We start from the raw sequence: 22892 nt of genomic DNA, 5'->3' as shown, positions 1-22892 counted from the left end.
TTTTTACACATATTCAGGTCAAAGAAATATTGCATCTTCTGCGATTTGAAAATTGCAACAGGATGTGTTGTGAGTTAAAAATTTCGATTTACTTTCCAGCCTTTGTAGTTACCAAGGAGTTGTATAGGTTAAATATGATCTTTCCTTGTTGGCAGTAAGAACATGACAATACGGATCTCCAACCACATATTTCAGATAAAGTCACACCTCTATAAAAATGTAAAATACAACAGGTGTGATGGGGAATCATTACTTAGTGGTAAAAACAGATTTAAAAAGTACAAGAGTACTTTACTCAAGTTAAAGTACAGTAACTCTGGTTAAAACTTACTTAAGTAGAAAAATTTTACTGATTTCAAAAATACTAAAAAAGTACAAATGCCCCCCCAAAACGACTCAATTACCGTAATTTGAGTAGATATATTTTTTTTACTTTCCACCACTGATATAAAAATGTGTCAAATGCAATAAAATAAAGTATTTGTTATATTATATAAGACGTTTAAAGAGCTTTAAAAAGTATGTAAACTTTAAAAGAATTTTTAAAAACCATCTTTAACAGCGAAGCACATTTCCATTTTTTTCTGCGATGCTGATGAGAGGCTCTCTCTACCCATAATGCACCGCGAAACGGCCACGTAAACGTCAAGAATCACAGCAGTCCCTGCTAGCTGAATGTTAACACTGCACAGTTTTATATCTACATATCAGAAGTGGCTACATGATGCTTCACCTGTTTTCTAGGTATGTACAAGCCGACTGAGCGTCTCTTTTTCTCATATATATGTGTTTTGTTCTATGTTTAGTAAAAGGTTTTCACTTAGTGGTAGATAATGTAGCTAATTAGCTCCTTAGCTTGCTAACGTTAACCGGCGGAAGTGTTGGTGTTAAAGCTAATGCTTGTTAGCTTAGCGGCTAACGATGGCTAGCTGTTTGACTCTGCTTGGTGTGGTTGATTTACCCGCTTTATTTTGGTCGGCGTTAGTTGAAAAGATTCGATAACTCTTAATATCTTAGGTCTGACTTTAATAAAATAACCAGTGGTCTCCTTACCCCGTACTAGCCCCTGACTCTCTGCCAATGTTAGCAGGCTAACGGGAAGGTCTATCATTTCTGAGCTTGCAGTATCTTGCTGTTCTTTAAAAACAAAGTAGTGATACAGATCTAAATTCTAAAATTTCCTTATATCTAGGTAATTTTCACACTTTTTCCACTAGTGCGTTGACAATACTTCATAATAACCAACCTACATGCGCTTCCTCACAACGCCCCTTTATTCAGTCTATGGAACTGTCCATGGTCCTACAACAACAGACCCCCACCCAACGCCAACTGTCTCTGTTCATTATTTACACCTGTATACTCCATTTAATCATGCAATCATGAATATTACCCTCGGTTTATCTTAGGTGCCCTGTGGCAAATGGTATTAGAATCAGGATAATCACAATTAACTTTATTGTCACTATACCAGAATACGTTTAGAAAAAGAAAGCATGGCATCTCTTTGATTACTTCTGTTAACAATGAAAATGTAAGATTGAATTTAAGAACTGGCTCAACCTCAACTGCTATAATATATTATGTGGACAAGCCCTTGTCCACACAGATTGTCCACACAGATGCTCAACTTGAACTTCTGTTATTATCACATATAAATGTTTCTTCTAATACCACTCATATTTACTGGTGTTGTAGTCATAAATTCATCATATTTATTGTTCATTTTGTTGTTGCTCTGTTAGTTTACCTCTGCCCGCCTGTCTCTTTCTGCGTTTCCTTCTCTCACCTCACAACCCCTAAGGCTGCCCACACACTAGACGATTTTCAAACCTTTAAAGATTTTAAAACATGGTAGACCACAGACATAAGGACAGTTTTTTCATTTTATAATCCTCTGAATGTACACTGTAGATGTCTCAGTCAGACGGTTAGACCACTGGAGATCACCTGGAGAATCTTCACCTAACAGATAAAAATAAAGATAAAAATAAAGATAAATTGATTGATAATGGAGAAATATGAAAAGTAGTAGGGATATTGCAAGGCAAACAGTTTCCCAAACCATTAAACACAAATTATAATAGTGTTTAGCTGAATAGGCTTAAGTCAAGTGAATACACTCTGTAAACATACGTCACACTGCAACAGTAGAACAGCTTCTCACTGTAACATTGTATAGGTGGAGCATTTAACTGGGACTGTGGGTCTGTGGGACTTCGATCTTTTAGCCGACTAATTGTGTGTATCACTAAAGAGTAGTAGACAGTACAAAAATGCAAATTTAAGTTTATTTTAAAAACACATTTAGAATGGCAACTAGCTGACAAAAAAAAAAAACAAGCTAATACATAATAGGCAAATGTATTTTAAATTTGAAATGCGACAGAAAAAGTGACACCTGTGCAAACATGATTTCAGTACTGAAAGCAAGCACATTCCTATCAGTATTTGTATTTTGGATAGTGTCTCACCTGCTAAAAATCAGACTCTCCCTTTTGAAATAAGTCATGCTCTAATGCATCTGTTCAACTCCAGTATCAGCTGATATCAGCCCCACTGAGAAACCTTGGCTATTGGCAAAAAAAAAATTGGATGAACAGGCAGGTAAGCCAGTGTTTATCTATTGTGTCAGATAAATTTAATGTTTAAATCCAGCTTACCTAACTTCTGCATCAAGTAAGACATTTTCACTGGGCAGAAGAAGTCACCTATTGGATAAATTTAGATCTATACATGGTTTAAACAAAAGAGAAATTGTTAGCATCCATCTAGTCTTTCACCAAAAGAAGTAAATAACCTTATCTCTTTAATTGTTTTATGTAAGTGTGACCTTTATTGTCATTTTCATCATCACCAGTCTGATGATTTTAATGCCCTTTTGTCAGTCTCTCCTCTATTTCTATTGTTTTGTATTCTCTGAATTTCTTCTGTAATTGACTTGACATCATTGTAAATCAGGGTTCCCCTCAATGATTTCTTGAGTGTAAATAAAGGTTGACTGATTGAAATAGAAATGTGTCAGCAACTGGCTAAATTTTTAATTTTAACACTGATATTGGTATCAACTGTGCTTTTCAAAGTTAATACATCTCTTGTAGAAATGTAATTGAAGATATCCACAATGACAGGCTTTTTGTTAAAAATTAACATCTCATTTACAGCATTACTCTCCCTGAATAGGGCCTTTCTGTGCAGAGTTTGCATGTTTTCCCCATGCTTGCGTGGGTTTTCTCTGGGTGCTCTGGCTTCCTCCCACCACTAAAGACATGCTTATTAGGTTAATTGATCACTCTGAATTGGCCGTAGGTGTGAGTGTGAGCGTGCCTGGTTGTTTGTCTCTATATGTCAGCCCTGCGATTGACTGGCGACCAGTCCAGGGTGTACCCCGCTTCTCGCCCAATGACAGCTGGGATAGGCTCCAGCTCCCCCCCGTGACCCCCAACGGGATAAGCAATCTAGAAAATGGATGGATGGATGGATGGATGGATAGATTCTCCCTGAGTCAAGGGTTGTAATGATACCTCAGTTTTACACTTCAGTATGATACCAATTCAAATAAGACCACAAAAATACGCTTTCAATCTGCAACAAACATATAACTCCTAGGCATCCAGTATCGGATAAGTTCATATTTTCAGTTATCATTAACTAAAGACAATCTTTTGCACACTGGTATCATGAGCTCCATTAAATAGTGTGTAGGAGTTTGCATTTCATTGACTAATTCCTCTCCTGTGCCCTGGCCTTTGTTGTAGATTGTTTAAAAGCTTTGGTGATACATTAACAGCGACTGCACTCTTAAACTTTGATGTCAAAATGAAAGTATCACATATTTTTACAACTTTACCAAGCATTAATACTTACAGCAGAAATCTTCCAGGAAAAACACCTATTTCAGTTAGTTATGAGAAGACAGACACTGGTTAAGGTTTTTCATTTCTCTATGTCCTTCAGAAAGCTTTTCAAATAAATTGAATGTATTATAAATTCTTGAAAGCCCTACTGAGTTTTATTTGACCAATGTTGGATGATTTTTTGTGTTGAAAATGGATCAGGATATCTGTGAATGATGACTTAAACTTTAAACTGTGTTTGTCTCTTTGAACCAGTCTCAACAAGCTTTCTTAGTGTTGGTTTCTTGTGTTTGCAGGGCTTCAGGGAGATTGTTAGAGCTGTAAGATGTCAATGGTATTGTTTGCCTCCGTGGTGCGGGTCGGGGACGGCCTGCCGCTTTCTGCATCGACTGACTATGAGCAGGACAAAGAGCTGCAGGAAACCAAGAAGCACCTCAAAGGTCTCTCAAAGAAACTCAGCCAGTTTCCCGACCGCTGCACACTGAAGACTGGAACGTATAATGTCAAGTACGTCATATGGGATATCTATTTTAAATTGTGCCAGTATGATTTCAAAGGGACCTTTTATTTTCAAACCACATATTAAAAAAAATAAAAATCCAGTTATATCCAGTGATAGTACTCTTTAATTTTGTATGACTCTTAAGAGTAAGATTATTGTTTGATTATATCCAAAATCACTTTTGTTATTTAAAGTGTAAAGCTTATTTTAATTATTAGATAATTTTATGCATCTTAATCCCTTGACATTCATTTTATTAAGCAGTCAGATGACAGTATTCTTCTCTTTTATTGACCCTTCTAAAAAACTTTGATGAAAAAATGTCTTTTAATTTGAGTGATTTGACAGCTAGGCCACTGTTTGATGAGTCAAACTGTTCCTAAAAGCCCCTCTGGTGCTCAGGGAAATGCTTTGAAAATCTCTGAAGCGGACTGTTTTTCGTTAGGAGCTAATTAGTCCTATTAAGAAAGAGAACATGAGCTTAAAAAAACCATCAGAATCAGCGGTTAATGAACCTGCTATACCTTTCAGCATCCACATTTCCTTTTGTTAAGAGGCTCTTTAATCAATAAGAGCTGAAGGAGAAGAAGAAGAGCGGGTCAGAGGCAAAGAAGGTCAGGATGATACAGGCTGCGTTAAAGTCACAGGTTAATCTACTCTGTGATATTCTGGCTGTTTGAAAGCTGAGAGCTTTTGTCATGAAAAGAGGAGAGTCCTGGTTTAATCCTGTGTGGACAGAATTCATTGGTAACTGCTTACTGATGACTGTCTGGACACTTCTGGGACACAGTGTCACTTTCCTTATCACTTCAAGCTTGGTATACAATTCTCATTACAGAGGGATTTCAAATACACTGAGTATGAAAGGATTAGAGCTTTTCTGTGACTTTAACATAGAATACCTTACTTTATGCAAAAGCACTAATAGAAGCTGTACCCCAGGGCTTTATTCAACTGCATTTTGTGTGTTACTGGTTTATGATAGACTGTATTTTTTAAAACCTACATCCATGTGTTAAAATGTTTCTGACTATTGTGTGCCATCTGGACATTGAATTAGAATAATGGGTATATTTATATAAAAACAAACCCATCAGCTGGACACTGAATATCTGATCTCTAACCAGTAGGGCTGCTAAATGATGGCAAAAGTCGCTCAGATTAGGGATGCAAAATAGTGGATTTGGGTCAATATCTAACATGCCCATTTTTGCCTGAGCAGAAAGAGAGAACAACTCAAAGAAGGGATATGGACGAGTGATGACTAGTGAATGAGTAGAACAGCCTTCCTGCTTGAACTTCTGCTAAGCTTCATTTGAAGCTCAGACCTAAGCAGACATTTTAAGACATTTTAAAGTTTCAGGATGAACAAAGAAAAAACTTCATCCCTTAGTAGGGATGGAATTTTTATTGATAATGGTACTCTTATTCTTACTCCTTACCCCTTACAGATCTAAGTCCCTATCATTATCAGTATTGATCCTTTTTCATAGCTTGTTGGAAAGACAAAAAGACAAGCTGAGTAGAGCTTTAGTTGAAAGGTCACAATTTCATCTGTTCTTTCTACAGTTGCTTAAAAACAATCATTCTTTATTATCACATTAGTATTTGTTAAAGTTTCTTGTAAAAAAAAAACAACTGAATTTTCTTTTTCTTGATGTAACATTCTAGCTAGTGCTGTCAGTCAATTCAAAAATGATCGAGTTAATCATCGGCTTTGTAATTAATGAATCGCAATATAGATAATCACATATATAGATAATTTGAGAACGATTGCATAATAGTAACAAAACAATCAGAAAGGACATGCTTCTGAATGGCATCACAACTTTCTACTAGCTTTTGAAACCAAAGAGGAGACAGAAGGCAGATTGTTCACCGACTAGTCAATCCAAGATGTTGTGAATCTGTGGAATTTTTACGTAAAACTATAACAATATAAAGCACAGAGAATTTTTGCATGTGTTCTTATTGAAGTTACAAAGCTACTTCAGCCAGCTGTGTGATGGAGTCAGGGTGTGATTAATCAGCATACATTTTTAATCACACTTTTTAAACCTGTGATTCATTGATTCAATTGATTCAAATTAATTTGCACACACTAGGACACCTAATCTACATTCACAATAGACATTTCACTGAGCTGACCTTTAACACATAACTGTCCCACTTTTGAAATTCAGTCTGCTGATTTCAACAGGAGTTCAACATTTTTCAAGATTTTCAAATATTATTTGAGTAATATTTTTAACAAATGTGACTTGATATGAAGTTTAGGATACCTGTCAGTGCTGATCTGAGCAGACGTAGAGCTTGTTAGAGCTTATGCCCTGCAGGAACTGTGACATAACCTTTTTTTCAGTCAGTGATGAGCAGAAATAAGTTGATGTCACAGTACCTGTGAGACTTGTTGAAATTCATTTGAGTCTGTTAAACGAATTGGTTCAGTTTTTTTGTGCTCATGTAAAAACTGTCAGTTAAGATCTTGTTATTGTCCAAAATAACAAACTGAAAAAGGTTGGGTCACAGTTTGTTTGTATTCAGTCTCTGCTGCGGATCATCTGTAGTGAATTCAGCAAAAGAAATAATGAAAAACACCTTAATGGCAGTAATGGTGTTGATATCCATTTCTACATGGCCTGATGTGGCATTAGTAAAACATCACTGGCATTACTGTCAGGTAACTGTTCCAATAGAAGAATGGCAGATTTGTTGATGCAAGACAACAACTGGACATTTCGGTCCTTATTCCCAGTACACAGACATTTACCAGCCGGGTAAGCTGCTATGGTTCCATATCATTTCTAGGTATCTGAGCTCTTCTGATCAGGCCTTGTTGTTTGTTCCTCCCTCCGGGCTAGAAGAAACTGGACCTTTGAAGATATGGCTCCAAAATTTTAAAATCCATTCCTTTTGGATGCTTCAAATCTTTGGTTTATTTTTCTTGAGAAAAACTTTGAAAAGTCTGCCCCTTAGAGAAGCTAAATTATTGAACATAGCTTGCTTACTGCAGGAAAAAAAAAACTCAAACCCAGGTTAAGAATGAACTTGATAGTGATTTTGTTTTCATGGCTGTTATACTGGAGGGAACAACATTAACCAGCATTTAGCCTTGACAGAGTTAGGTGAGCGTCTGCTGCTCTCATGTGTGTTTAATTGATGTGTGTTTGTCAGTTCTGATGCTTGGTTTCTGCACAGTGTCATGCTGCTATCACATTCACCCTCATTCCACACACTCTTTTGGGGTTTATATTGTTTGTATTTGTCTGGCCACATGATAAACATCACATCCGTCTGTACTGTTTATTGACATTTTTGTTCTGCATCAATTTAGACGTTGTTTTGATAACCAAATTTCCCCTAAATTATGCTCTGAGCTATTCAGATAATGTAGAAGTCTTTGTGTCTGGGGAATTTAATTTGTGCTCTGTGTATCCATTAACGCCGCAGGCCCAAAAGATAACGTGTCTGCCGAGGTGCATATGAATGTGAATGTGGTTTTGTGTTTAATTAGCTGTGAAAGTGTGAATTTTAGGCACAAATGTGCTGAAATAGTGTTTGTTCTTGGTTAAGAGAAGCAACAAGCTGGAACTGAAATGATGCCATTGTGTTTTTTTATTTCCTGAAATGTTCTGTGCTTTGGCTCGGTGTCCTAGTTACATTGTCCAAGGGTTTTTATCACAAGAGAAGAGTGCAGTGGTAGAAGATTTTAATGTTACTGCATGTGTGTGTTTCAGTTTTACGAGCGCTCTGGGTGTTGGATACTTGATGGTGTGCACTGCAAACTACCCCAATGTGCTGGCTTTCTGCTTCCTGGACGAGCTACAGAAGGAGTTTATCGTCACCTATGACACCAAACGGATCAACAGTGCCGTGCGGCCGTATTCCTTTATTGAATTTGGTGAGCTCCATTGAGTTTTACAGCATGTTTCAGACTAAGTGACTGCCATCAAAGGGTAAAATTTACAATGCTGTCCTTCAGAGTCTAAAAGCAAGAGTGACTTTTCTTGCCAGTGATTCAGGGAAAGGATGTATTTTGAAGATGAGAAGATGTTTACTACAAAATTGGCCCCATGATGAAGCAATTTTTTCCAAATAGATGTGCAATTTGTGTCGCCTTTGTAGGCTGGGAAATCTTGGTCTTGCTTATTTTTCTTTTTTTGATGGTGACAGGCTATTATTTGTCCCATGTGTTAAAAACTGAACAGTTTCTTTTAAGGTGTTTTATGTTCTGAAGTAAACACAACAAAGCAGAACAAGAGGAAGCTTTTGTGCCAAAAAATGTAACAGCATTTTGTCACAAAAACATGAAAGTTAAACATCATAGGCAATTCCAAACTCTGACGTAGCTCAGAGATAAGTGTCTATTGATGTGTTTTCACTCTGTTTTGAGTCACTACCTTGTAGTCAGATGTTGGTATGGTGGACATGTTGTCCTTTCTCAAGAAGAAGTACAGGAAAAATAAGCAATTATTTAAAAAAATATTTGCTTGAGTTCATTATATTTTTAAATTACTAAGGCCTAAATTTACTGACATAATGTTGATAAACACAGATTTGATTTTAAATAGATCAGAAAAAGCTACTCTGCTTTAATTACCATTTGAAAGTGTTATGTAGTTCTATTCCAATACATGTCATTAGTTAGTGCTGAACTTTCTAATAATTATAGCAGCTTTTTCTAGACAATAGAAGAAATCAAAAATGAAAACGTGTTAAATAGACCAGCATATTATTGAAACTGTGATATCAGTATAATAACAAACTAGCCACAGGTAACGTTTTACCCTACCCTTATATTAATACTAAGAGTTCTCAATATTAATAAAAGTACTGGCACAGGCCTACATGTCTGTAACGGGGGTAAAATCTGATTCCGGACTTTTAATGGAGTAATTTTGTAGTGTGGTGAGGGGACTTAACTTCCTCTTCATTCTACAGATCGTAGAAGAGCTACTACTTTCTTTTCTTCACAAATAAAGAGGACCCACTGGTCTGCTGATGTTTATAAGCCTATAGGTTGTTTGCAGGTGACGCCACGCAGCAGTGAAGAACACCTCAAGGGGGGCAAGAAGTGATTTCGACCAAAAAGGCCATGTGTTGAGCTGCTTACGTCTATGCCAAGTGTACAGATAGAAATATCTTAATTCTTAAGCTGCTTTTGCACCTCTAAGGTAGTGAAATACTCAGGCAAAAATTAAAAAAGTAAAAAGTAAAAAAATAAAGTCGCAGAGAAACAGTAGGCAAGAATTTGTCTTAATCCTGGATGAGCCACTCGTGTATGGTCCATTTCCACATAGCAGTCCAGTTTGGTTCAATACATTTTTGCCATGCTTTAGCACATTAAACTCTGACCTAACCCGTTAAATCAGCTGATGTACATCTCATTAACCACTCGTTGTGAAAGGAAGTACATTTATTTTTAAGCTCAGCTTAGCAAAGCTGGCTGTTTGGCTCCCAAAGGCTCTTCATTTGGTTCCCTTTTAGCTTTTTAAATGTGGATTAAAAAATGACAAAGGATGGAGGAAAGGAAACTCACACTCAAACAGAAGCTAGCTACCCTGGAGGACATCAAAGAGTCGTTTTGTAGTACAGGCTTGTTCATGAACGGCATATCATCACTTGGTCTCTTACCCCTAAGGTATATTTGGTTTGTAGTACTTTGCTGTTTTAATTAAAAGCATGTTTGTGACAAAAAGAGGAGTTTTCTTATACCTCAGTGAAAATGCCTGGTATGCCACATTTCCAGTCCAACCCTGATCATTGGGGAAATTATCAGTACTGATGGCATTATAATTGCTATGTTTTATGAAAACTGAAGTATTTCTGTGATTGTATTTTGTTAGTCTGTAAAATGTCAGAATGAAAAATGTCAGTTGCAAGATCTCAAAGACCAAGTGCATAACTGTATATGGACATCATGTGAAACCTACTATTTGTCAACCCCAAATGTTACTTTTTAACTTCTATTCAAACAGAGAAGAACTGAAGACTGAACTCTGACTTTAACCTTGACTAACATTCCCCCTCTTACTTGCCGACTTTCTTTTGATCACCCTTGTTTCATTCCTTCTGCCATTAACCGCCTCTCTGTGCTCTCTCATTCATCAGACACCTTCATCCAGAAAACCAAACAGCGCTACAACAGCCCACGCTCCCTGTCCACCAAGATCAACCTGGCTGACATGCAGACAGAGATCAAGCTGCGACCGCCCTACCAGCTCTCCCATGAGGACCTGCAGGCTATCAACGGCTTCTCAGTGCACACGTCCTCTAAATACAAAGGCATAGGTAGGACAGAGACAAGCCCCATCTAATATGAAAGAAGTTTTCTAGTGTGATAGAGTACCCCATTTCCATTCAGGGGATCAATACGGTGTTATCTCATGTTATCTTACTCTTATTACTTGGCACTATTAACACTTATAGCACCAGTCTTTGTAATACAATGACATAGAAAGGTCACAGGTAGTTTCCTCAGAACACCGAATCCTTCACTATACTAATACAGATGCTGGATGCGTAAAATTTGACCTCTCTTTCTGACCAAAAAAAGGATAATGGAGCAAAAACAGAAAGGCATTGCATCCAACAATAATCTTATTTCCTATAAACACCTGGAATACAAGTCACCCAGCCACAGTCTGGTTTTTTGAATCTCCTGGTCTCTGGTCTAGTCCATCCTCCTGTGTGATGATTTCCATTTCATTTAGCAAAATCCCAAATGTGCCTGTATAGCTATGTCCCTATTTTGTCATATGGTGTTTGCACATCTAGAAATTCTTTGCAGATGATCTCACGCTGCTGCAGAGGACTCCCCTTGGGGGGGGCTAGGAGTTATTTCTTGACAGAGAAATGCTGCCAAAAAAGCAATGTTTGAGCTATTAATGATTATGCCAAGTGTTCAAAGTGCAAAATATAAACAATCTTCAGCTGCTTTTGTGTCCTGACATGAAATAATCAGGCAAAAAAGTTTGATAACCCCATCGAGAAATGGCACCTGTAGGGAAATTTAAAAAAAAACAACAAAAAAACCCCAAAAACAAACATCTCAGTCCAATGCCTGTGTCACACAACCCTCATGTATGGTCCATTTCCACATAGCTGTCCAGTTTGGTTCAGTACAGTTTTGTCATGGCTTACCACATTAAACTCTGATCTTGGCTGTGGTTCCTCAGCTGAGGTCCATCTCACCAACCTTAGGCCTCGCTCGATGTGATAGGAAATCTGATTCTTTTAAGAGGTCCAGATCATTTGGCTCGGCTCAATAGAGCTGGCTGTTTGGCTCCCACATGGCTCTTCATTTAATAACAGTTTGGCTTTTTAAATGTGGATTCAATGACACCAAAGGAGGTAGAAACGTAAACATGAACAGCCTATCGTTACTCAGTCACTTACTCCATAAGGTTTATTTGGTTGAAAGTATACCACAGTTTAATTCAAATTATTTTTGTGACAAAATAATTATTTTTTCAATATGTTAAAGGGGCCAAGCAAGCCTCTTAGCACAGTACAAGTGTCCTCTAGACTCCCATCTGAACAGTATGTCAACAACTGACTATTTCACCTTTCTGGGGATGATTTAGCCTATTATCTATCCCGGCATGAGTCTGTGATATTATTGCTTCTGCGATGGGTGAGTACATTAGGAAGTTAAAAGGTCAGTGTTTGCTTAAAGGATGTGTGGTTTTATGTAAAATTCTTTGGCTAAATTTCCTCAAAAGTAACCTTTTCTTTGTCAGTGGTGCCGTTGTAGCTCTGTGACCCACTGAACTTGATTTACAATCGGGGGTCTGTGCATTGCATTGTATTTTGGAAGTACTAGCTACACTTTTGACTTCCTGTTTGGAACTTTCTGATTGACGGGAGTTGACATGTTTTGGCAGCTGCCAGTGCTCAAAATAGACCTGTAGCATATCCCCAACGAAGCACAGTGGAGGGGTGCTTCAGGGACGTGCTGGTGCCAGACTGGAGTATGGGCAGTTGAACTGCTCTGATTGATTAGAGAGGGAACGATTTGCTCCGCAGCATGATTTGCTGGTAGATCGCGGCTCAGCCGCTGTATGTGAAAATTGCAGGCAACAGTGTGTGCCCTTAACGACATGAACTATTCTTCATTTTCAGCTTCTTTGATAAGCTTGAGATGTTATCAGCAATAATCTGCTGAACAACATAAAGAAGCCAGAATAATAAAGAACCATTATTACTTTATATCTGGTGAAAAATTCCTACTGCTCAGTCAAACAGCTTCTCTGTTTTCCTGTGGTTCACATCCCCTAACCTTCAGTTGCTCTAGAAATGTCCCCCTTTTTTTTTCGCACCGTCACACCTCAGCATCCCCGCTGTGAGCGATGCCACCTCAGGTCACTTAGAGCCTTTACGTTCCCCCTGACATCCTCTTCAGAGCTGCTCTCCTCGCTTTGTTCACTCTCTGCTGGTTGCCCTTGCCAGTCTTTGTTTCTGGGAGCATAAATCATTTTGTTCTGGAGGATAAAGTCTGCTCATCTGATAATAATGACGCATCACTCCTTTTACTATGCACGAATGTTTTGGAGGACAGGAGACTTTAAACAATGTAGCCAGGCTTATCAATTCTATTTGAGGATTCATGCTTTCGTCCAACTAATAATTGCATTTCACAAATGTAAAGTTCTCATCTTATTCTTTATATGGCAGGGTTTTTGTTTCTCTTAATGCTTCTCTTCTTGTATCTCATACACCAAGGCATATTTGCTGAGTCAGTGATACTGTGTCCTTACTTATTCAGCTCCCACTCAGATGTTGGAGCCGGTGACTCTTCCAGGCATCGTGTCCTGTGTGCTCAGCATCCTCTGTGGAGGCCTGAACCTGCTGCGAGGAGTCCACGCTATAGAGAGCATATTACAGGTGAGGATGATATTCAAACAGTCAGTTTCTCTCAACGAGAAATCCTGGTTTCATACAGTCTCACACTTGTCATTGTTTTGGCTCTATAATCCAGTGTTTCCTGCAGAATCACAGTGAAGCTATTGAAACCATTTCATTCTGCTCAACTCTATCTATTATTCAGGTGTTGCTACTTTTATCTGCTCAGGTTTATTTTCCCTTTAGTTTTTTTTATACTGTAAACACCTACACCTCTTGTCTATTATTGAACAAATGCTGAATTCCCCCAGGAGGCATCTTCCTGTTAAATATTACAGTGCATCCTTCTCTTTCTTCAACATTGTTTGTACTTTTTTACCTTCATTTTCAGTACTTTGTTTCAAAATGTTGCATATACTGTATCTTTTGGACTTTTTACCTGTAATTATAATTTTACATCCAATATTTTGCCTTTTGAGTGAAGAGGTTGATGACAGCCTAGTCTATTAATAAAAAACAAAACCAACATGTTGTAGAATGTCCTGAGCAACTAACAGGTGAATAAACAAGCTTTATATACAGGAGAAGGCTCATCACAAAGAATGCATTTGCTGAAAGGATAAAATACGAGGGATCTCTGCACAGTGTGCATTGCAAGTTTTGTCTAGTAGATATCAAATAGTGGGAAACATTATTTTCTGAATCCCATGATGAAAACTGGAAATTAAAACAGCTAAATTTGGTCACCACATATATTACAAACATAAAAATATACTGGTATAATAAGTTGACTCTGTCAAGCAAAGAATTAAGTCCAGTTCAGACCAAAGATTGCAACCTGCAAGACTTTTTTCAAACATAGCTGGAAACAGCTGCAGCTTGAATCTTGCCGCTGACAGTGTTGCTTCAATTTTAGGTGTTTCAGCAGCCAATTATCTCCTTAAAGCCCAAAATCACAACTGTTTCAAAGGTCGATTAGGTTATTATAATCATGCCAGTTCTAATTGCTGAATCTGCCCTCTGTTCCTTGAAACAATCAGAAACACAAAGAAAATAAGAAATAATAGACCTAACCTTACCAAACCTGTAAAATGGAATATATTGTACGTTGCTTCAGTATTTGTTCATCAACGGTCATGACTTGGTCTGTCTGGTCTGTCATTCAAGGTCTGTCTGATTATACTCAAAATAGAACATCCCAAGACTTTGGCCATACTGCTGCCCAAAGCTCAAAGGCCGGCCAGTTGGGTGCAGGTCGGCCGTTGTACGCCCCTGTACACAGCACGACAAATGACGCCCGATCCGACTGAAAGTCAGCCTGACTTCTGAGTGAGTCGTGCGATTCAAAATTCATGGCCCGTTTTTTTTTTTTGGAACAGGTTTGATTTTTGTGTTTTTCACATCCATCCAAGTCATCGAAATGGGTAACTGATTATGCAGATTGACGTCTGCTTTTCCCTTCTTCCTCTCTATTTCCCATGCACTAAAACATCACCTTAAACACCATGCTTTGACCATGTATTATGTGACTATCAACGGTGGAACATAATAGTGTGCCAAATTTTGTGCACACAGCCTTGAAACAGAGATTGAACCCAGTTTGATTTTTAAGCAGTCAAAGATGGACAGAATCATCTTCACTCTATATTTTCTTTGCAGTACAAAATAAATTGACAGAGTGTATGAATTTTTGCAGCAAATGCAAATAAAGAGCACTTGGTGTGCAAGGTTTGATCAGTGACAGGGTTTTTTTCTGGATTACAGACTGAAAAAAAAGGCATTTAAAAATAACAGAACAAAACATTTTGCTACGTAACCAGCCTGATTACACTGTTTCCTATTGTCGTAGCCCCATAGCATGCAGGTGTTGTAGTGCAATTCAGTGCAACATTTTTCTCTTCTTTTTCCCTTCTGTTTTCCTCTTTGTCACTGATGTTGAGATGGGGGAGGAACAATCAGGAGGCATCAGGAGTGTCTGAAAAATTTCCTTTATTTTCTCTTATTCACTCATAGAGTTTGTTAGCTTGCTTTACAAAGTGGAGATAGTGTCGCATTAATAATATCCACATCCATGACTGAAAGTTTTGCTCTGACTTGAGCCTGCAAGGAGTAGAACTATTTGACTCTCAGCTGTCAAACACTTGTCAATACAAAGCCCAACTCTTCCACTTGTTGATGTTTTTTCTTTCAACTTTTTGTTGCAAAAATGTTCACATTATATGTTAGACACAATATTTTCCCCAACCTAGAAAGCAGATAATGATATTTACCTATGTTAAAGATTAAAACAAAAAACAAGAAAAAAAAACAATTTACAGGGCAGACAATTACATTTTTAATGGATTTATTGTAGAGTTGTGACGAGACCAAAACGTCACGAGATATCTTGTCAAAGTGAAAATCATCTCATGAGACCAACATTGCCCTGAAACCACGAGCAGCAGCTCTTCTGTCAGAAAACAGTACCTAACTGGAAGTTATAAAGATCACAAAGATGCCCTGGACACTTTATAATTGTTGATTTGCCAGCTAATGAAGAAACGGAGCTGATCCGAGACCGATTCAGATCATCGGCTCAAACCCCCACCCCCTCCTCCGCGTGCGCTACTCGGGGCCGCGCATGATCCACAAATGCATAATCCGTTCATCATAATGGTGTGAAATGACAAAATGTCGCTACTGGAAACCTGTGCAGTCTCTGTGAGTTTGTGTATGTGCGCAGACTTGCTCATAGTGCCGGTATCTGTGACTTTGTAATTTTGATTCAGTCGCTGCTTCCTCATGTCTCCTTCTCCTCTCACTGTCTGTCAGTCACACTTCCCTCAGCTGTTGGCTGTGCTAGCATCAATCAGAAGCATAACATGTGTAGCGCAACAGGCGGTTGTATACTGCAGTGGTAAACTTCGCAAAACAAACTCTGTCTGAGCACTGTAGAGCCCACTGTTAGCTCCAAAAACCGAAGTTCTAGCTCCAGTTAAACACACTCTGTTTGTTGTCTGACAGCAGACAGAGCAGAGACACACACCTGCTCACCAACGCACACACACGTTCATCTGTGCATCATGTCCAACACTGTCAAAGCTCATATGAGATAAAACAGCACTAAATAAAATTAAATAAGCTATTTCTTTTTTACTGTAAAAAAAAAACAAAAAAATGTGTTATTGAGGGAAATATTTCTTCTGAGTGTTAAAAATGTGCATGTACTGAAAGAGGATGAGAAATAGTTTGATTTTACTGATGCAGCTCTTTATATTTCAGTCTGTTGTAAATAGTTTTTAAATTGCTTTCAAAATAATGTAAGTGCTTTTATCTTTATTATTGTATTATTGTAGCAATGAGTGCATACTGTAGTCAAATAAAGATGTGGTAGACTATTAAAATGAAAGGTTTGATTTGAAGAGCATTAAAATGTACAGTTTGAGTCAGAGTTAGACAAGACAAACTGTGCGTAATCATTGATAGCCTATTCAGTACAAGAAAAGCGTAAACATTTCTGGGTAGACCTGAATGCTTCTCAATAATGACTTTAAGCCGTATAAAGGACATATTTTCCACTCATGTTTATTTCCAAAATTTTTAAAAAAGTGTAAAATCTTGTCTCGTCTCGTCCCGTGTCTTGTGTCTCATTGACCCAAATCTTGTCTCGTCTTGTGAGATAAGCTTCTCGTCAGACCCTCAATGCATTGTGGACAGTGAGCCCACAGTGGAGTGCAACGTCTGGCACTAGTATGCTGTTTGGACTTGATGTAATACTAAAATATCTTAAACCTGTAACTCCTGTGTATATTTTCTGGGTTATTCAAATTCCTTATTACCCTAGTCTCAGTAGTTCAAGAATGCTCTGCTTATTAGAGGTACCACCAATTTCTCTAAACAATAAAACTGTTCCAGGAAGAACCTGGAGATGCTGACAAAAGATGGGATAAAGCCCTTAGCTGAAGGCATAAATTGGCCTTAGCCTCCTGGGTATTCTGTGAAGCACCCAGGCTGCTCCAAAGTCTGGATTTAGTTATTTTTATGTCTCAACTTAATTGCAACAGTAGCAAGTAACTAACCATCACTGCCCTTTTTATACCATACACTACAAGCTATATACAGCTGCAAGATAAGCATGAAAAGCAAAAGAGAAAGCTGAAGAACAGAGTTGTTGTTTTGAGACTGATACATAATCTCCTCCAGTTGCAGCAGTGTGAACTGACAGGCTTTCAGAATACATTTTTAAGTCTCTACTCGTCTCATTGCAAATCTTTGGTTTGAACTGGGCTTAAGTGTGGATAACATTTCAAATATAGTCATAATAAGTTAATATGCTGTGACATTATTAGTATTTTACTTCACAAATTGTAATCATTACTAAACCTGATAATGCTGTTGGCAAAAAAAACATGTAAATGTGTCTTTTTTTCCTTTTTTGTGAACTTATTCAACCCAGTTGCATATTAGTGTCAGTCTGACATTTTTCATCCAGGCTTTTCTTTGTAAATGTCACTTCATTCTTGCAAAGCAGATGAGATTTGATAATAGAAATGAATAAGAGAAATATCAGATTCTTCTTGTCATGTTGGTTTCTTAATGCTTTGTCTAAACATGGATGAATATTGCCTAAAAGTGTCCATTTTCTCTTTCACTGCAGAATGATGATGAAGACTTTAATTATGTGATTGCCTTCTTCCTCGGCACAGCAGCCTGTCTGTATCAGGTAAGTGATAGTCTGCGGTAAGAGCAGCCCGTCACTGGCTGACTGGCTGACTAACAGCCCTGCACTTTACAGCTCAGCAGCTTGTCAGCCAAACTAACATTAGCAAAAGCTCAATGCCTTTCACCCCACTACCTCTCTAAAACATTTTCATCAGCTGCTTTTGTGCAGCTCCTCATACCTAATGGAGCACCACAAATTGGTCGACCTCGTGGGGGTGGAACAAAGTTATCAGATTTCTTTCTTACTGAGCAGACTTATTGTCCCATGAAGGGCGTTGAAAATGAAACTTGTCACCGGTCAATGTCGGCCCAAAAATCTAAGCAGCATTCAAATTCTAGTGTGCTATTCTTCTTTCAGTGCTACCTGTTTGCCTACTTCTCTGTCTGGAGGAACAGTAAGTCCTTCCTGGCGTTTGCACTCATCTGCCTGTCCAACATGTACCTGTATGAACTGAGAAACATGTGGCAGATCCTCTTCCATGTGGCCGTGGGGGCCTTCATGACTCTGCAAATCAAACTGAGACAACCGCTAGGGAAAGCACCTGACTACAACGTCTGACAAAAACTTTAAACAGAAAGGACTAACAGACTTCAAGTCAGGTGTCTGGCACATGCTGTTGAAATGCAGCAGAGACATTCCTGGAAATCTGAGGACAAAGAGGAAAAAATCATCTCAGTTTTAAAAGAGAAACCAAAAACCTTGCAGCTTCACCGTATCCCAGCACCAGCGGACAGTGACAGAGCTCAGTGGGGAGTGGAAAGACACCCGCTCCCAGCCCTCATCATTTATGGAACTTAATGGACTGGTCTCAGCAGTTGTGTACTCTTCATCATTTTTCGGATAAAGATATTTACTTTAACTGTCTTACATGTCAGCCACAATATAGGTCAGAGTCCTGCACAAGTCTGGTCTTTGCAACCCATGTCCTCTCTAGACCTTAAAAGTAAATGCAACTCGGAAATGATCTGTTATTGCTCATGTAAAACAACTTTCAACAAAAAAGGCAAAAATTAAACACAGATATTGTGCTGAGTGTTTTAAGATTAAAAACAATCAGAAGTTTTTCATAACATTCAGCACAGTTTTTTTTGTTTTTCAGGGGATTATCTGTTATAAACACATTATTAATATTTAAAAAGTAATTCCAACACGCCTAAGACATGTTCTGGATCATCCTATCATTTGAAAACTGTAGCTCAATCTAATCTACAACACCAACATATTTGTTTTTGTAAATGTGATAAAATGTATGCTTTCTGGAGGCAAATCAAATGCACATAGAAAATCTAATAGACCATTTACACAGTAATGATGCATTTTCTGAGCAGAGCCAAACTGGAGGCAGAAATTGAGCTATTTATCACTTCACACCTGAATTTTTTGGACCACCTGGACATCTTCTTCAATTACTCTAATTGTTTGGCAAGTTGTCTTACAATGACAAGCTAACCCTAAGCTTTGGGCTGGGGTTTCCTGCCATTACTCACAGCCAACTCAGTCAAGGATCCAGCTTAGTTAGCTAGCCAGAGTTACAGTGGATGGACTGTAACACCCACAGTCACAATAAGCTCCAAATGTTATTCAGATCTGTAGCTTTTAATTCAACAATTCCCAAAATTAAAAAAAAAAATCAAAAACAAGAATTGCAGGAGGTTCCTACTACAGAGTGATACATTTGTAAGTAGAGTTGTTGCATTTGCAGGGAATCTTTAGCTTTCAAAATTGTAACAAATGGACTTGAGTCAAATTATTAGCAAATTTCACTGCTTGGGAAGGATCTGGTTAAAATGAGTCAAAGCAGCGCTCGGAATTATTTCTTAACAATTTTGAAACAGACTGTGCAGATAAAGCAAAGGGAACTGCCAGATAAAGAAGTCAACTGCCATTATGATTGTGCGGATTGTTTTAAAATCTAGAGATCTGTATTAAATTTGTGGTTTATTACAAATTTCTGATTGCACCCAAACAGATTTGTAGTTCAGTTCTGAGGTCTTATTCCTTGTAGTTTGTCCCCAACTTGGATAAGCTTGATTTAAAGGTCCAGGACTGGTCATTTATTATCCCTTACGAAAAGGAGTGTAAACCCCCCACTCTAAAAATGGATAGAGGACCCTAAAAAGTCTGAAATACAGGGTTTTGATCCTAGTTTTCCTGTTGTCTATTTACACCATCTAATCCCACTAAGGTAACCTTTTTCACCTGTTAGAATTACATTTTTACATGGGCTCATATGTACCTGACATGCTGCAGGACTCTGGTTTAGATCTTGGCTTTAAACTATGCAATGCTGCTTTTTGTTTGTGTGCATGGCTGTCATTTAAGTTTTCAATTCATTCTGTATTCAGGAGTCATTGATCAAACTTTATTTGGCAGATTCTTGTTATATTTTAGACACTTAATTTACCATTTATTTATTGAGTGATTGCTCAGTGACATGAGGTCAGTGAAGATTATGCAAATTTTATTAGTTCAATTTATCATTTTGTGATTGCTTCCCTTTTTTAAAGCAGAGGGGCGTCTGGCTGTCACATAGCAACTTCAGCAGACAGAAACAGCCTGTTAGCATTCATACCCGACTTCCTCGCCCACACAGCCTCAAGCATATGCCAGTGTCAAGTGACTTTGTTAATAAACAGGTCTGTGTTGGCAGTGGTAAAGATGTGTAGCTGTGTTGCAGAGGCCAGAGGCAGCACGTGTCATCTGAGCCGCCTCTGGCGGGTTATTTTTTCCCTCCCATCAAGCTCCCGTGATTGCATCCTCCACTTAGGATGACAAAAACTCACCGTCTCCCTTTGAATTGGACATTGGCACATTGCTCACATCCAACATAATTACAGACAGGAGATGCCGCATTCGCCGGTATTAGGCAGTGGGAGATTTGTTCAGGGAATTATGGGAAGATTTCCCGATTTCCTGCGCAAATAATAGCAAACAAATGGAGGAGAATTGAGTCACTCTTTTATTGTTCATTGTTCAGGAGAAACTCAATAGTTGTGCCAAGATCTTCTGAATGTCTTTTTTTTCCTCTCTGTTACTGGAAGAAACAGAAAATAAAAGGGAGTTCAGCCACACAAATCCACTTAATGTCCATCTGGCATCTACACTACAGATCCGTCAGGGGATCAGTGCAGTACTTCAGGCTCGTATGAATCATCGTTGTACTCTTGAACAGAGGAACCACACCTACATGACCTCATTGCTTTCTCTAAAACATGGCTCGAACTTGATTAGATCTCAGTTAAACCTCACTGGCTCAGATGGTTTCTTGTTCACTTTCTGCTTCTCCAAGAGCTGTAAATGTGTCATGTGGGCGGGTTGTGTAAGAGAGAGAGAAATTCAAGTTGTTTTTTTTTATACCGCTTTACTTAAGGAATGGGGATGAATGTGATCATTTCTAGGTCTCAGAACTTAGGCTTTTACTGCTGAAAACCTATTGTGTAGAGTGTTACTCACCTTTAAATTGTTTTATTGAAGATTTAATTCAATATCAAGATTTTTTAAAGTCCATCAGCCATGACTGGAGCACTCAAATGAGTCATGAATTATTATTATTTTTTTGGTTGCAGATTTAATTTTGTGAATGCTATGGTTGGTATGTAAAGGAAATGTTTTACCACCTGTGACTACAAGCTTTCAAAGTCTAATAATAAATTAAGGAAATGAAAATCTGAGAATGCATGTATGAGAAAAGAAAAAATATTATATTTTGCATCTTTGATACCGTAAGACTTTGTTTTTGTTCATTTTTATCACATCATTTTTAATCAGTTTATTAGCGCATTGATAAATAGTCATATCTGCCTAAGTTTAACATATCTGCTCTTTTATAAGGGCTCACTGTCTCTGGGCTGAGCTGAGTAATATTGACTAATAAAATAATCTAAGACTTCATCACAATGATCTCCATTTTCAGCAAAAAATAAATGGTCATTTTATGATATTACTGATGAGTTTAATGAGTCATTTTATATTTGTTTTTTTTTTGTTTTTTTTATAACCACAGCTGTTGAATTGGGACCCAGAAGTGGGTCTTGAATGAGTGCGTGAGTAAATTCATGGCTAGAAGTCTAGAAGTGCTTCTCCTTTCATGGCTTAGTGCATCTCAAGTTGTCTTTCCTTGACTAATCCAGATAATGCTCTACCACCAAAATTATGAAGGATCCTCTAATGCTTGAACTGTACCTGGAGGAGGCTTCAGAATGAGCCCTGACTGTAAAAACACCAACATGATTGGTTTAAGATGGCACAGTGTCTGCACAGTTCATTACATTTGCATGGCTTACAGCTGTTTTATTTAGACTGGCATGTTAACAGGATGTCTTAAGTATCAAAAGTCGGGCCGCGTAGATGGCATAGTGATTGAAAGCGGGACACGTACGCGGGCACCCTGGGTTAGATTCTGGGGGTGGCCCTTTGCGGCATGTCTCTCCCACTCTCTCCCCCATTTCCAATTCTATCCACTGTCCTCCTTTATCCAATAAAGGCACAAAATGTCCCAAAATAAATCTTTAAAAAAGTATCAAAAGTCATTAAATCAATTTAGACAAAAATAAGGCTCTTAAAAATTATTGAAAAGTGTGAAATGCAGAATATGAGGTCTTAATTTTATTTATTTATTTATATTAAAGAGGTTACAGTCTGCATGGTCTTAAGGAAATAACATCTGCAATAGTAAAGTGATCATTGACACATTAATTCTATAGAATTGGAAAATTAATAAAGTGTAGTATCCTGCAGTAGGCATTTATAGCTTCTGTTTTTTGTCTTAAATGAATGCTGTTCTACTTCTTAAGTATAACTGTAGTGCGAAACTCTAAATTGTGGTACAACTACTTGTCGGCCACCCAACCAAAAATAAGACCTTATATTCAGATTACTCCTGGTGTTAGCTTTTTTCATAATCAAATCTCATAATGCACCAAGAGAGCCTAATTTGCATACTACAATTAAAAAACAGCATTTTCTTTTCTTTGTTGTCATGTTTTTG

At 38.0% G+C, this 22892-nt stretch overlaps 1 protein-coding gene across 1 annotated transcript; it reads left to right on the top strand.

Annotated features, from left to right (window-relative positions):
- The first annotated feature begins 625 nt into the window (after positions 1-625).
- sec22a (SEC22 homolog A, vesicle trafficking protein) lies at positions 626-21811 on the top strand. Its single transcript, XM_041807520.1, has 7 exons — positions 626-744; positions 4154-4364; positions 8097-8260; positions 10471-10650; positions 13127-13245; positions 17840-17905; positions 18263-21811. Exons 2-7 carry the CDS (start codon positions 4183-4185, stop codon positions 18461-18463), a joined length of 912 nt encoding a protein of 303 aa, XP_041663454.1. The 5' UTR covers positions 626-744; positions 4154-4182; the 3' UTR covers positions 18464-21811.
- The last annotated feature ends 1081 nt before the right edge of the window (positions 21812-22892 follow it).

The sequence above is a fragment of the Cheilinus undulatus genome, linkage group 15 (genome assembly GCF_018320785.1).
Source record: "Cheilinus undulatus linkage group 15, ASM1832078v1, whole genome shotgun sequence".
Lineage (NCBI taxonomy): Eukaryota > Metazoa > Chordata > Actinopteri > Labriformes > Labridae > Cheilinus > Cheilinus undulatus.
The sequence above is the reverse complement of the archived record's forward strand: the minus strand, read 5'-3'. Positions and strand labels throughout refer to the sequence as shown.

What these genes read in the sequence shown, in the direction of transcription:
- sec22a (XM_041807520.1), top strand. Translation starts at nt 4,183, where the DNA reads ATGTCAATGGTATTGTTTGCCTCCGTGGTGCGGGTCGGGGACGGCCTG. An exon ending in CTCTAAATACAAAGGCATAG is followed by an intron (nt 10,651 to 13,126) that starts GTAGGACAGAGA and finishes TTACTTATTCAG; the next exon opens with CTCCCACTCAGATGTTGGAG. An exon ending in CTATAGAGAGCATATTACAG is followed by an intron (nt 13,246 to 17,839) that starts GTGAGGATGATA and finishes CTTTCACTGCAG; the next exon opens with AATGATGATGAAGACTTTAA.